A 16,340-nucleotide genomic window follows, 5' to 3' on the forward strand; every position below is an offset into this window, starting at 1 on the left:
GACTTACTGTGCTTTTGCAATTTTCATCACTTGTTTTGGGGTTTAAATAATGTCTATAATGACTTGAGTCTGTGAAGTTGAATTAATGCACAATCATTTACACACACACGCTTTGATGCTGGTATAGTTTGGGCAGCTTTATGTGCGTTGTGATGGAGAATCTCCTTTAGTCACATGGGAAAATAAATATTTTAACAGACTAACTGCTGAGTTTTTTCTTTCTCCAATTAATTTAAATGGAGCAATTAAGATTTAAATTTCCATAAATAGCTGAGGGAGGGATTGAAGAGTGGAGGGCTGCCTCTGTTACAGTCAAAAGCCTTGGGATTAACCACCTTCTTAATTATAAATAAAAATATAAAAAATTGCGCTTCCTCACTCCCTCCCTTTCTGATTTATACACATACACACCATGATTGCTGCAGCTTTTAACCAATGAATTTACAGGATTTTTCCATTATTTTCTCAGTTGTATGGGATAAGGACATTAAAAAAGAAATCACAAAAATTTATTGCAAATGTAAAGAACAAATTATTGCAAACTACTTTTTTTTTTTCAACTGAGCATAATTAGAACGTCATTATATTCAACAGTAACTCACACAACTTTTTACATTTTTATGAATTTACCTATTTTTTAAGCCATGAAATCAAACAATATTAAAATGATTAAAACAATATAGGCCTATCCAGGTTTTTCATGACCATACACACACTTATTCTGACTAAGTTAAAGAAGGGAGTGGTATAAAAGTGAAACTGAAAATTAGAATGACTTATGTAAGAGGAGAGAGGAGCTAAACCGTCCCCGAAACAATATTTCATAGCCAAAAAAAAAAAATTAAAAAAAAAATAAATCTGGTACTTATCGCCAACAGATAAATAAATCAGCTCAGCATTACTGGAGTTTCAGGTTTACGACGCAGTTTAAGGATGTGCTGCCCTCTGCTGGTAAAAAGATGTAAATGCCTGTTGTAAAAGGAATTATTATGGAAGCATATTATTTATTTTTTTTAACTCTGTGGGTAAAATGGGCTTCCGTAAGAAATTCCAGTTATTTTTCTTTAATATAATACTCCAGTTTTCAAATTATTATGAAACAATATACATCACTTGATTACATAAATAATTGTATGCATCCAACACATGGCTAGATAATATATCAGCCTAAAATAACGCAATTACAAGTTGGATATGAAAGAACTGACACAATGGGACACAATATGTTCGGGTTTTGTGTGCATGCGTCGGGAAAGTCATGCATTTTAGGCTCAAAAATAAAATAAAAGTCATGCAGGGTTGCAATTATACAGATTTCTGACAGCGACATTCAAAGACATAACATCCATAACCTTAAGGAAAAAAATAAATATAAAAATACTCTATACAACATTACATTTTAAAGGGAGAATGTGAGGTTAGAAGTAAAGGGCAGAAGGGGTTAATATTCATAGAGTGCACTGAGAAGGAAAATGGTCTGCATTACTATGGCGATGATCTAATCTCAACCCCTGATTGCCAGGTAATAACCCGTAAACCAAAGAAAGCCGTTACAGTTGCTTAGATGTGAGAATCCCATTTAGTTATTGATTCTGTAGTTGATGAGGTGCAGCTAAAGGATGTTCAGTGACTGGCTAAAATCTTCAAAGTGGATTCTATTGGATATGAGATCTATGGGCTGTGACTGGCATACAGGGAAAAGCGTTTTAAGCGAGTTTAAAGACAGACCATTAGGTGGTTTAGCTCATTCTTAATCATTAAAGTCAAGTGTTCGGAGTCGTTCGGTAGAAGTTTTCTACACAGACGCACGCTGTGACTCTAGATCAGATCTGTTTCTTTGAGCTCATTAATGTTGTGCAGTTCCTCCTCAGTGGCTCTCACTAGTCATACAGACGACAGCACTTCTCCAGCAGACTCCCTCCGCTTCTTCTCTGCCCTCTCCAGGTCCAGCACTCGGATCGCGGCCTGCTTGGCCATGAGCTGAGCTTGATCGCTGGGGTACGTCTCTGTGTCCACAACCCGATACGGGTCGATTTGGAAGGGGCTCTTGGAGAGGACGTCGGCATAGCGCCGCTTCAGGTCAGGGTCGGGACAGAATAGATATTCGTACACAGCGGCAGCCAGGATGCCCCCTATTAAAGGGCCCACCCAGTATACCTGAGAGAGAGAGAGAGAGAGAGAGAGAGAGAGAAATAATAAATCTTGTTCAAAAATATACCGTGGTAATTTATTTGAATTGAATGTAATTAAATAATTAAACTTTTAACACAAATTGTGAGTTTTATGATTTAGAAAGAATTAAAGAAATGTTATTCTGTAAAATTAAGATATACAATTATATATATATATAAATAAATAAAAATAATAAAGATACTGCACCAGTGTATAATATTTAAGATTTCTTCTAATACACTTGTTTTAATTAAATTTTATTAATTAATTTAACTTCTCACTCAAATTGTGAGTTTTAGGATTTTGAAAAAAATGAAGAAATGTTATTATGTAAAATTAATAAGAAATATTTAAGATTATGCACCAATATTTACAATTTTAAGTTTCTTTTCATTAATTTACTTTATTTAATTAATTTAATACATTTAATTAATGAAAACAATTAAGACATTTTATTATGTAAAAATAATAAGAAATATTTAGATATATAGAATAGAATAGAATATATAGAATAGATATATCTGCATTTATATGCAGTTGTGGTCAGAATTAAAGGCACCCCTTGTAAATATGATCAAAGATGGTTGTAAAAATTAATCTACATTGTTTATCCTTTTGATCTTTCATTCCAAAAAAATTGCAAAAATCTAACCTTTCATTGAGGTAAAATAATTGAATGTGAGGGGAAAATCACATTATGAATAAATGCTTTTCTCCAAAACACGTTGGCCATAATTATTGGCACCCTTTTATTAAATACTTTTTGCAACCTCCTTTTACAACATAACAGCTTAAGAAACAGAAACAGTTTTCTCCTATAATGCCTGATGAGTTTGGAGAACAGCTGACAAGAGATCAGAGACTATTCCTCCATACAGAATCTCTCCAGACCCTTCACATTCCCAGATCTGTGCTTCTCCTCTTCAGCCTACTCATCAGGTCAGGGAACTGGGACGGTCATGGCAGAAGCTTATTTTTGTGCTCAGTGACACATTTTTGTTGATTTTGATGTTTGTTTTGAACCGTTGTCCTGATGGAAGATCCAACCACGGCCCATTATAAGATTTCTAGCAGAAGCCGTCAGGTGTTTAATTCTTTTTTATCTGTTGGTATTTGCTAGAATCCATGATACCATGCATCTGAACAAGATGTCCAGGACCTCCAGCAAAAAAAATATGCCCACAACATTAAAGATCCAGCGGTATATTTAACCGTAGGCATAGGGTACTTTTATCCCTGTTTGCACCAAACACATATGGTACCCTTTTGAAGTGACAGTTTGACAACTGAATATACTGGAGTTTGTTTTTGGATGAGAGCAGAGGATTTTTCTTGAAGCCCTCCCAAACAACGTGTGGTGATGTAGAGGTTGTTCGATTTTTGTTTTGTTTTAGGCTTTCTGAACCCAAGACTCAAGTATTCTCTGCAATTCTCCAGCTGTGATCCCTGGAGAGTCTTTGGTCACTCAAACTCTCCTCCTCACTGTGCATTAAGACAATATAGACACTCGTTCTCTTCCAGGCAGATTCATAACATCTTTAGTTGATTGGAACCTTGCTGGAAATGGGAATTTTCAATGCTTTAGCTATTTTCTTACAGCCACTTTCTATGTAGTAAAGCTCAACAATGTTTTGCAACTATATTCTTTGGTTTTACTCATTGTTATGGATGATTAAGGGCCTTTGGCCTTTGTGTTTCCTCATATTTAAAATCCTGTGAAACTAAAAGTCATAGCCAGACAATTTCATGTTCCTAGTCACCCTGGTGTGCTGAGTCAATATTAATGGGAATATACTTCAGAGATATTTTACTCATCAAAAATTCTAAGGGTGACAATAATTGTGGCCAACGTGTTTTGGAGAAAAATATTTATTTCATAATGCGATTTTCCCCCCACTTTCAATTATTTTACTTCAATGAAAGGTTAGATATTTGCAAATTTTTTGAATGAAAGATCAAAAGGATAAAAGAAAAATGCTGATTTATTTTGATCCTATTTACCAGGGGTGTCAATAATTCTGACCACAACTGATAAATAACATAATATATAATAATGCAATATATATACACACACACACACACACACACATATACACACACACACACACACACACACACACACACACATATATATATATACACACAAACATTACACACACACATATATATAAACACACACACATATATATATATATATATGTATATATGTATGCATTAATATACAATATTATATTTAATATTTATTTTAATTCATTTAAAATAAATAAGCTCAATTAATATAATGAATATTAAACTTTTCACACAAATTGTTATTATGCTAATATTATAATTTGCAATGAAAATAAAAATCTATTAAATTTAATTAAATTTAATGTGAAATAGCAAATTCACTGATGGTCTCAGATGTTTGGACCCCACTGTATTAATCATGTTTTGCATTTTGTGTATATGATTGAATATATTGTGAAAAAACAATTTTATTATGAAGTATGCCCTTTCCTTTCCTTTCCTTTCCTACATTATATTTTCAGCCCAGTAAATAATCTGTCCTGCTCTTATATCCGTGTCTGATATATGCATTTTATCAGGGTGACAAGGATATTGACTCCAAAAGTGTGCCAAAACTGGATTACTAACTGCTGTGATGACAGAAATAGAAGTGGGTGCGACTGACTGCATAGCACAGGCCAGATACATTTACCGTGCAAAACCCCGGACAGTGTCCAAAAATGCAGTTCATTTTGTTTATCTCATTATTTCCAAACGATTATATATACAGTATAATGATCACCAGCAGCTCTCATTAGTGTAACAGTACCAGAGTGGCCTTCATGTGGCTTCACGCCTGATGCATTGCTTTCATTCATAATCTCTAAAATCTGTCATTGATGAAACTAACACCAACAACTTGAAAAGGGTACTGTGTGTAGCATGCTGCAAGTGTGGTAATCACTCCATGAAAGAAATGTTTTGACCTTTCTAATGTTACAGCACCACAGGGGAGACCCTGTATCAACCTTGATGACAGCAGCAGTCACTCAGACGCGCCACTCATGAAGATACATAACACTCATATGTGCATGTAGGGAGCACACCAACCAGTGTCAAGTACCAGTGTTATTTTGAATGCCACATCTGTCTGCTTTTTTGATTGCTCTGTAATGTTTCAAGGAAAATGACATTTGAAAATCGCACAAGCAAGAGAGCTGCAGTATGTCTTGCAGCCGTTTGATATTCAATACAACAGCAGGACTGAGAGTATGGTGCTTTTATACAACAGTTCTACACTGAGATATTCAAAATGAATGAATCCAGTATATCAAGATTCATGCCAAAGGTCTGTGGTAGGTCAGAGATAAATGTCTTCATGCGCCAGATATAGTTCAGGCTCCTTTGTAGGAGTGAAACAAAGCCAAAATTCTCTTCTTAATAAAGTTTTGGCATTGAATCATTTTCTCGTCAGCTTCACTATCAATCACAGTTCCAAAGGCCTTACTGACCTTGAATCTTTATGCACATAAATATCAATGTAGGGTTTAGAAAGAACTTAAAGAGATAGTTTACCCAAAAATTAAAATGATGTCATCATTTATGCACCCTCAAGTTGTAATGTCGGCAACCAAAAAGTTGATGGACCACATTGACCTCCATTGTATTTTTTTTCCATACTATGGAAGTCAATGGGGCAATGGGCCTGTTTGGTTACAGACATTATCTTCTTTTGTGTTCAGCAGAAGAAAGAAATTCATACAGGTTTGGAACAACTTGAGAGTGAGTAAATGATGACAGAATTTTCATTTTTGGGTGAACTATCCCTTTAATGAGTCTTCGTATAGTTTCTCCACACACAGAATATATTGCGTGAATCTTACCCAATGGTCCTGCCATTTTCCCATGATGACCACAGGACCAAAAGAGCGAGCTGGATTCATACTGGCTCCAGTGTACGGAATCTGAAACACACAGACAAAACGTGTTACACTTGTTATGAATTGCATGAATTTTGCAACAAAGGTTTTTTGGAATTTTTTTGCGATTTCTTGCACAGCACTATGTAATGACCTCAAAACACTTTTACCATAGAGCGTGATTTGTATACTAATACATTTTGATATTTACATCACATAACCAGCTCCATACGTATGGATTTTCTGACGTAGTAAACTTGCTTTGCAACTTACCTGATACAGCACTCCTCAACACTCAATAAGTAGGCTAAAATGCATTGTTCCTTCAGAAAACGTTATCTCATGCTTGCTTTTGTTAACACTATCATTTAGGCTTAGTGTGGTACGTTAATTTCAAACACAATTGAGCACTGACCTTTTATCTCCATTCAACGTAATAAACCAAAAATAATAAAACTTTGCCAGAATCATGTTCATATGTTAAAACCAACACACTTTTAGCACCACTCACTGGACATTTCACTCTGAGAGTGTTGTGAAATATGCAAGAAGCAACATGATATTATTTTTCAGAAATGTCGCCACAGGCACATTTCAAATGAGCCTGGCATGGAATTTTGAGAAGAGACAGAGGCAGAAGAAACAATGTGAGAGATGGGAGGAATGAGTGAGCTGAGTGACAGTGGTTTGGCTCTTTAAATCATAAATCTGCTCTAAAGGGTCTTAAGTAGAGTTTGTCTCAGTGCCAGACCTAAATACATGAGGGCATGTAGAGGGCATCCCGCTCTCATGCCAACTTTCTTAGCAACACAAATGAGCTTTCATATAAACACCTCATCTGCAGATTCTGCTGGGATTACTGGCATGGAAATAACACTATCACTTGGGATTGTAGCTAGGCTACAAATTCTCCAAAGGAGAACTAAGCAGATACACCTCAAGAGACTAATCTTTATAGGATAAAGATCTTCAAGCACTGCTTAAAAATGTGCTCGACAGTGCAGGATTGAAAATTGCAGTTAAGTTAAAGCGCTCATAAGAAACATGCTTCAGAAAGCGCATGAAATGTATAGCAATGCAATTTTACACAATTAATTTAATGTTTTCTAGTGGTGCAAATCAGGAAATACTCACAGCAAACAGATGGCCGATGCACACCGACAGACCAATAGCCAGCGCTGCCGAACCTTTAAGATCACTGCGCTTGGGGTCACAGGTGGCAAAGACAGTGAAGACAAGCTCAAAAGTGATTATGAGCTCTATCACAATGGCATGACCAGTGGAGATTTCAGAATTGACCTGCAAGGGGCGATAGTGAATTATTTGTATAGCGTGAGCTTTATCGAATACTTGCTGGACACCAGTGTTTTTCAATCATTCTCCTGGAGGTCCCTACCACATACAAATTTTAGGGATCACACTAATGAGACATGCCTAATTTAGGTTATTGAGTACTCTACTAATGACTGATGAGTTTAACCAGGTGTAAAACTTCTAATCAACTGCCTTAAAGCGACTGCCCAAAACCAAAAACTCTGTCATCATTTACTCACCCTCATGTTGTTCTGTATGACTTTTTCTTCTGCCGAACACATTTGTGGAAGATATTTTAAAGAATGACTCGAGTGCTTTTTGCTCATACAATGAAAGTCAATGGGGTCCAAAACAAAACAGGACCCTATACATAGTTCCCACATGACGTCACAACATACGGGCATTTGCCGACCCGGCGCCATTTCTGTGGGCATGCTGTGGGCAGAACATTAGAAGAAGAAGCTGAAACGAGTTAATTTCGTGATAAAAAGTGAAAATGGTCATCTTCTGCTGGGTCAATGGATGTTCAAATCGTGCCGGAGGTACAGTTAAATTTGGATTTTACAGTATACCCGTCATTAGACTTCATGAATGTGACAAGACGAAGCTTTTGTCAGAACAACGATGGAGGTTATGGCTGGCGAGGATAAACAGGAAAGAAACTCCCTCAAAACACGCAAGAATTTGTTGTTTTTTATTGCGAGTGTACACAAATATAAGTTAACACTTTGCAGTTTGAATGATGTCCTGTTTGCAGGGACGTGCACAGACATTTTGAGGGGCAGGGGCTCAAGTGAAATAAAGGGCACTTCTCATAATTACGTTTTTTTTTTTTTTTTTTTAAACAAAAAAGTATATTAACGCAACTCTGACTTCTTTTTAAAAAAAATAATTTAAAAAGTTAATTAATTTTATCTTCCTCAAACTCACGCAATTGTTTCATTTTTAAAAGATGTCTACAAAATAATCAGTTCACACAGAAACCATGGTCTCCTTCACTAGGTTTATAGAGCAGCAAAGGAAACCATTCCACAATGTGCATGTTTTGAAAACATTTCCTATGCTACTAGTTTCAAGTATATATTTATTAATTGTTTAAATACTTTGTTTCACAAGCAAAATAACTTTTTAGCTTCATACAACCAAGCATCAGAATACTGAATTGCCTTAATGTTTTAAGCAAATACATTAATATTATTATTGCTATGCATGTACACACAGACACATACACAATAACTGGTGACTGACATGGACTTAGTTTCACATTTGAGGGAGGACTGTATCATCATCAAATAAAACCTTCAAAATCCACATTTAGATGGAGTTTGTTTTAAACCTACTACACTCTTAAAAATATTATGTGGCTTAGTAAATATTACAGAAATATTTAACTTTATTAACTTAATAAAATCTCTGAAAATCTTTACTTGATTGTTTGAATTAAACTTACCAAAATAATTGACTAAAAATTCAATAAAGGCCAATGTCATGCATGTATTTGTGGTTGTATGGAATACTATTTTATAAAGGTTTAGAGGAAATAAAAAAAAGTTAAATTACTCAATTATTTTTTAAATTACTAAATTATTATTTATTAATGTACCAGATGCAGTTACTCAGATTTACTACATTTTTTAGAGTGTATCCTCCATCTGTTTGCATCTGTAGATTTCTTCTAAATTCACCAGTTTAGATTTCTAAATTTCAGGGGGAAAGACTCTTGATGTAAGTCATTAACTGGGGACGTTCTGTATGCAAATTAGGCGTCAACTAGTTAAAATGCGCACATTTGACAGGGCAATGCAGGTAAATAGGATAAACAAAATAACTAAAGCATATCACCTTGATAGGCTATATGCTTATTTTATTACTAACTTATTTTATTACATGGCTTGGTTGAATTCCAATGTAGAATGCGTTGCCATGAAAAACAAAGCGTTGCTATGGACTCACAGGATTCTAACCGTAGAGACGGAGCGTACTATTTTCTTTAGCGGAAGCAATACAATCGGGTTTTAATCGGGAGAGAGAGAGAGAGAGAGAGAGAGAGAGAGAGAGAGAGAGAGAGAGAGAGAGAGAGAGAGAGAGAGAGAGAGAGGGAGCGCTTCAGAACTCCTGACCTGATATTTAGATATACTATTCTTCAATAAATATATTTGTTTGACAGGGAAGCTTTGCGCAAACAGGAATATATATTATTTTTTTTCAAAAATAAAAAAAAGCACCCCAGAAAAAAGGGCACTTTCTCTACAGGAATAAAAAGGGCAGGTGCTCAAGCCCCCTTTGATGTCTATGTGTGCACGTGCCTGCCTGTATGTACAAAATGACGAGGTATTAAAAACATACAAAAACAACATTGTTTCCACTGTTCGATCGCGCCCGCGACTCTCTCTCTCACTCACACACACAGACACAGACTGACGCACACACACACATTCCAGCCTCGCAATCTCAGATTATGTCCCTAAAGAACCCGCGTATAAAGTAGTTCCGCATTAACTGTTACATTAATTTGCACGCGAGTTTTATTTATTTTCATACCGTGTATATTCATATTCATGCACATATTTCCAGGCTCGGAATTGCTTACATGTGTTAAAACTCCTAGCCAATACCAGATAATGGTACACATGGATAATACAGTATCTGAGCCAAAGCTGCAAAATCAGTGCTCAGTTTAGCGCATACGGATCAACACCATTTCTGACTGAAATTTTCGCATTGTACCTCTCTCTGTCTTGTGTTAATAGAGTGTCTTTATAATCTCTGTCACTTTGTCTCTTCATGATTTTCGTAACATTATAAATAGGAAGAAATCTTCGAAATTTGCTTGTAAAACCTTGTAAACACAGCAGCTTATGCCCTCAAAGATGGCGTCTCCGGGGAGGTCACGTGACATTAATTGGCCTGTGGGAACTATGTACTGACTTTCATTGCATGGACAAAAAAAAAAAAAAGACGAGCCATTTTTGGGTGAACTATCTCTCTAATTAAAAAATACTCACAGAAGTCACTCCCAATCCTCCTCTCACTGATGCTGGTGTCACTCCATACAAGATGGCCGCCCCCACTATTGCCCCCAGGCATTGTGCCAACAAATAAAAAACACCCTTCGCCAGGCTCAGCTTCCGCGTGGCAACCATCGCTGCTGTAACGGCCGGGTTGATGTGGGCACCGCTGATGTGCCCGAAACACTGGACGAGGGTTGCAATGGATAAGCCAAAGCAGAGAGAGATGAGGACGAGGTCGGCAGGTGGAGGGTTCTCCTGTTTTGCTGTCCAGTTGATTGTGGATCCAAGACTAAGCAGCACGAATATTATCATGGCTAAAAACTCCCCCGAAACCGCTCGCCAGAATTCCTGAGTCCACACACCCTTGAAGGCTGCCATGACACGGTTATTGCATGAGCAAGACGACACACACCTCCTTAAAGGAATAAAATAAGAGAGAGAAAAAATGTTGGTGATATGTATTTGTGATTCATACCCATTCATACCATAAGACCACGAGTACACTTCTGGTGTGCATTTTTTCTGAATTTGGAATGTCACACTTTTGCTTTAAAGGGGTTACGACATGGATTTTAAAAAAATATTTTAATATGTTCCTTGATGTTCACTAAAAATGTTAATACAGTTCTTTGCACAAAAAAGTATATATATATATATATACACATATACATATACATATATATGGCTCATTTAAGGCTTGTCAGTGAACGGTCGATTTTATGATTAGCTAACGTCGCTGCATAAGAAACAGTATCAACGCCCACTCGCTATTGCATGTGTGAGTAAGTGTTTTGAAAACATAAACTTTATCCATATAAAACCATCATTTACAGACAAAACATTATGAAATCATTTACTCTGCTGTCAGATCCAATACAGTTCGCTGCTTTATCTTTCAACAAAAGTTTCTTTGCGGACTCTCCATTACACTGTGCCTCACTGACAAAACCATAGGCTCCGAACAAACAATATAATACTCTGAAGAGATCCAGGACGGCATTAAAATAAACCAGTAAAAGCATCCACTTGTTTCCAACACCGGGATCTTTCTGAAGCCTGTACAAAGACGCAAACAAGCCGTTTAAACTGGAAGCGTCAAATCGAATGTTCTTTCACTCTTCCATTTGTCCTCTTGTCGGGAGACTAAAGTGCGTTGAGTATGCCAGAAACTGAACGCACATCTGTAATACTGTATCATGCCTCTCTGGAGACAGTCATATGCAACATATAGCCCGTGAGATGTCACAGATCCCTCAATATCAAAACGAGTCGTTTTTGGAGGACGTTTTAAGTTACAAACTTGAAAGATGTTTAAATGGCACAAAGACCTCTAATTTGATTTCTCATGTCATGCCCGCTTTAATTAAAGCATTTAAGCCACATAAACTCCACAATGTGATCCAGGATGATTTGAGATGATCCAAAGTGCATCTTTGTTTTTTGACTATCTGTACAGTGGAATGGTCAATGTCACAAATGTACTTGTTTGACCTAAGAACAGTGCAGTATCTTACATAATGTTTCTACATGTTATAATGTTTGTTTTAAAAATCTTAAAACTTTTTTTTTAAATGTCAGATTTGTGAACATTTGCCCCCTACTGTAATTGTTATACTGTGGAGGAAAGAAGATTATTGCATTTATTGACAACAAAACAATGAGTGAGAATAGTGAGAGAATATACAGAAAACTATTTTCAAGCATCCTAGTATAAAAGACTCTTATAGTGTTTTGATCTATTTCTGCATGGTTTTGTTTGTCTCTTCATGCAGTTAATCTGTGCGCTCCTTCCAAGTGGAAATTCATCTAATTAGAGTGGCCTCAGTTTCCTTTCAAAAATAACAAAATGGATCTATTATTGACCAAACATCAACTGTTCAGTAGGCTATACATCAGCAAAATGCATATAGAATGCACATCATTAGCAACACTAATTACAAGGACACTGAAAACATCACGAAGAAAGAAAAATTAGGCCTTTGTTGTGGAATATACAAAATACATAAAAAAAGACCGGTAACCATAGTTTATAACAAGATATCTACAATTATTACTGTAAACTTTGATAACTTTGTATTGTTTACTGTCAGCAACATCAATTTAAAGGGATAGTTCACTTAAAATTTTACATTCTGTCATCATTTACTCACCCTCAAGTTGTTTCAAACCTGTATGAGTTTCTTTCTTCTGCTGAACACAAAGGAAGATATTTTGAATAATGTCAGAAACCAAACAGTTGATTTACCCCATTGACTATAGTAATTTTTCCCCCTATGGAAGTCAATGAGGTCCATCAACTGTCTGGTTACCAACATTCTTCAAAATATCTTCCTTTGTGTTCGGCAGAAGAAAGAAATTCATACAGGTTTGAACAACTTGAGGGTGAGTCCATGACAAAATGTAAATTTTTAAGTGAACTAACGTTATTCCTTTAACCATATGCAGAAGATTCAGATGCTTCTTAGTTTTTTGAAGAATATCCAGTATTAATTGATTAGGCTTTTACATCCCTACACTCTAAAAAATGCTGGGTTGTTTTAACCCAATTTTGGGTCAAATATGGACTAACCCAACGTTGGGTTAAAAATGCAATTTAAAAATGGACAAACCCAGCCTTTGGGTTACATTTTTAAATTGCATTTTTAACCCAACGTTTGGGTTAGTCCATATTTGACCCAAAATTGGGTTAAAACAACCCAACAACCCAGAGAAGAGTATACTCGAAAAAACCCAACTAGCTAAGACCAACAAAACATCTTAGACTGTTTTAAAATATAGAAGGCTATGCAATAATGCAGAACAGCAAGTGAAAATATAATGACTATGGAATTTTGGGGTAAACTGATAAACACTTCTGTCGCAGTTTACATTAAACGGTTCTCTATGAAATAAGATGACGATGATTGGATGATTTTAAACGTTCATATCGGGGATCAGGGATGTGTTGCCTTGCCTGGCAGGTGAAGCCAACTAAACGTCATGTGAACATTTCCCGTGTGATTAAAGAACAAAAACATCACTTTATAAACCAAAACTTCTTTCTATGGAGACAAAATCAACAAACTAACTTACCGAAGAAAGCCACGACTTCTGTTAGGAACCGAGACCCGCGAAAACGCCTTTCTCATCCCTGAACAAGCATCCTCTCAGTGGGAGAAGTCTACCTCAAACAAGACATCTGAACCACAGGATAGGTGTGATGATCAGTTACAGCGCGTGCTCATTTAATTATCAATATGTGTGTGAGTCTGCGTATTGTTCAGCATCTCCTCCCTCTGATTCACACACACACGCCCTCACGCGCGCGTTTCCCCGGTGCACCGATCAAAACTATTAAGTTCAATTAAACACGCCCACTTGAAACTACTCGCTGTTATGTGCCCTCGCGTCGTGCTTTTTTCATAACGACAGTAAGCTTTCACTCATTCCTCCATGAGCGGTGCATGAGACTCTAACTAAACACTGTAACAAATGATATGATCAACAAGTTATGACAACAAATGTTTTTACATTGCTTTAACTCAATGTTAAGTTAAACAATGTTTTAGCTTTTTTTTTTAAATAGGCCTAAGTTAAATACGTTTAAGTTAATACAAGATTCAACTAATTTTTTTAAAGTCAGTTTAATGTAATTATAAATTGAAATGACTTAAACCTCCAAGTTGGTTGTACTTAAAAATTCAAGGCAGCAGCTTTTTTTATTATATAATGTAACTAACTAACTAACTAACTAACTAACTAACTAACTAACTAACTAACTAATGCAACAAATCTTAAATATTTGTAATAATTCATAAATAAAACTCTAGTATATAAATACAACAACAACAACAACAACAGCAATATAAATAAGTAGGCCTAATAAGTAAATAAGCAAATAAACAAACAAACAAACAAGCACATCTGGACTTTAAAAAGTGGTTGAAAATGAACTGATGGGGCCTCAAGAATGCCAGATAATAATTAGGGTGCACTTGTCTGCCTAATTCATATTATGACATTACATTTTTACACTCCTTAGGTTATATCTATGTCCTTGTTTATCTTGATTTATGGAGGGACTTGTGTTTGAACCTCATACATCAGATAGTGAGCTCATATAGAAACATTTTCTATTTTCAATAAACTGGACAAACATGAAACAAAAAATCAAGTTTCTAAACTGCAGACTCTTTATAGGCAAATATTTCTCCGCCAATGCAATATTATTTTAAATTAAGAGATCAGTACATCCTATTCTGCACATTTTATTTATTTACTGTACATTTGAACATATATTTTTTTAAAGCATCAAGGCACCTAAACATGTAGGTGTTGATAATACAGAATAAAAATAAAAATATACAGTTATAGCATGCTAGTGATCTAGCACTTTTGCTCTTGAACTCACCTGAATCTGTCCAGGGCTCCACAGCTTGTCATGCCTTCCTCAGACTGTCTGGCAGCTCAGTGTGCTCCTCTCTCAGTGTTATGTTACCGGCTCTTCATGGTCAAATCAGAGCGGAGAGACCAAAGCACAGAGAGATGAAGCTTTCGGCACAATTGATCTGACAGCACTGACTAGACCAGTGACACACACCACTCACACATGCAGCACTCGCCTCATGGTATCACACACAGCATTACATGAGACCATCAAAGGCAAAACTATCTATCTATCTATCTATCTATCTATCTATCTATCTATCTATCTATCTATCTATCTATCTATCTATCTATCTATCTATCTATCTATCTATCTATCTATCTATCTATCTATCTATCACAGAAATATTTAACATCATAACATTATACATTTGTAATATTTTTGATCAATTGAATGCATCCTTGCTGAATTTAAGGATTCAATTCTAAAAAAACAACAACTTTACCAACCCCAAACCCCAAATTTTGACTCGGCCTCATCCAAAACACCCAGTCTCGTTGATGCAAATATTTTCCTTTGCATTGTGCGGTATACGCACAATATATATTAGATGTGTCCCCTGAGGATGAAAAAAGCTCTGATTTGTTTCTTGTGCCCAGAGTCAGTTGTAACCACTTCAGACACAAAACAACAGTCCATTTCCAAGCACAACACCTCAGAGTGCTGTAACCTCACAGAGCCACAGTCTGGATGGGGTGTAAAAAGTGAAGAATTCCTCCCACCTGAGTGTTATCAAATGAATATGTTCGTTTCATCACATATTGACCAGGGTTTGAACTGAACGTGTGACTCTAAAGGAGTGCTGTTTGTGTGTGTGCCTGTCTGTCAGGATCCAACAGATTTCCTGGTTGAGGTCGAATGCATTTGTTTAAGTAGTTTGTGAAAAGCCTTTGAAGAGAATCATATCCGATGGAGAAAATGCTGAAGGATTTGGGGTGTTGGAGGGCTGCCAGAAGAACTGTCATTGTAGTGTGGAAAGCAGCTGTTTAATTCTCTCTCTCTCTCTTTGTGAGTGGCAGGGTTATATGAAAGGTGTGAACATTCACTGGGACGTCTGTTAAATAAATAATGGAATATACTGCTGTATATTACGGGCAGTGTGTGAACGTGTTATATCCTCTCAGAACTTGATGTGCTCATTAGGAGGCTCGGAAACAATTCCTCATTGTGTATTTGTGTGTCACACACAAGTGTAAACAGAATTTCCATACAGTTTCTGCCAGGATCCATGTTTGTCCTGCAGTAACTGCTGTAATGATGAACAATTAACTAACTGTGCTGTCAGTGTTCCACATTTCATTTTCTCATTCCCTCTCTGAGCTGTTCAAGCATATGTTCTCTTACATTATGGCAGATGGATTATAAAATCATTAAAAGTCATCCCTGATAATATATTCAGACTCGATCCAAGTCACGAGAAAACAAATGCACATAAATACACACTGGTAATAATTGCAGTACGCTGATCTAAACTAAAGCCAACAACGCAAGCCAGATTAAGCACTGTAT

At 36.2% G+C, this 16,340-nt stretch overlaps 1 protein-coding gene across 3 annotated transcripts; it reads right to left on the reverse strand.

Moving 5' to 3' along the window:
• Positions 1–493: 493 nt before the first annotated feature.
• On the reverse strand, positions 494–15,498 carry aqp4 (aquaporin 4). Of its 3 annotated transcripts, none has more exons than XM_084091772.1 (6): positions 15,281–15,498; positions 14,796–14,887; positions 10,400–10,820; positions 7,215–7,379; positions 6,045–6,125; positions 494–2,157 (listed from the first exon to the last, which is right to left on the reverse strand). In XM_084091772.1, the coding sequence occupies exons 2-6, from the start codon at positions 14,825–14,827 to the stop codon at positions 1,885–1,887; spliced, it is 972 nt and encodes a 323-aa protein (XP_083947898.1). In that variant the 5' UTR covers positions 14,828–14,887; positions 15,281–15,498; the 3' UTR covers positions 494–1,884. The 3 variants fall into 3 exon arrangements, with proteins under 3 accessions (XP_083947898.1, XP_083947897.1, XP_083947899.1); XM_084091771.1 differs by lacking the exon at positions 15,281–15,498 and adding an exon at positions 13,478–13,583; XM_084091773.1 differs by lacking the exon at positions 15,281–15,498 and having other exon boundaries at positions 14,796–14,947.
• Between the last annotated feature and the right edge of the window lie 842 nt (positions 15,499–16,340).

This window comes from Abramis brama, assembly GCF_963993115.1.
Source record: "Abramis brama genome assembly, chromosome: 18".
NCBI lineage: Eukaryota > Metazoa > Chordata > Actinopteri > Cypriniformes > Leuciscidae > Abramis > Abramis brama.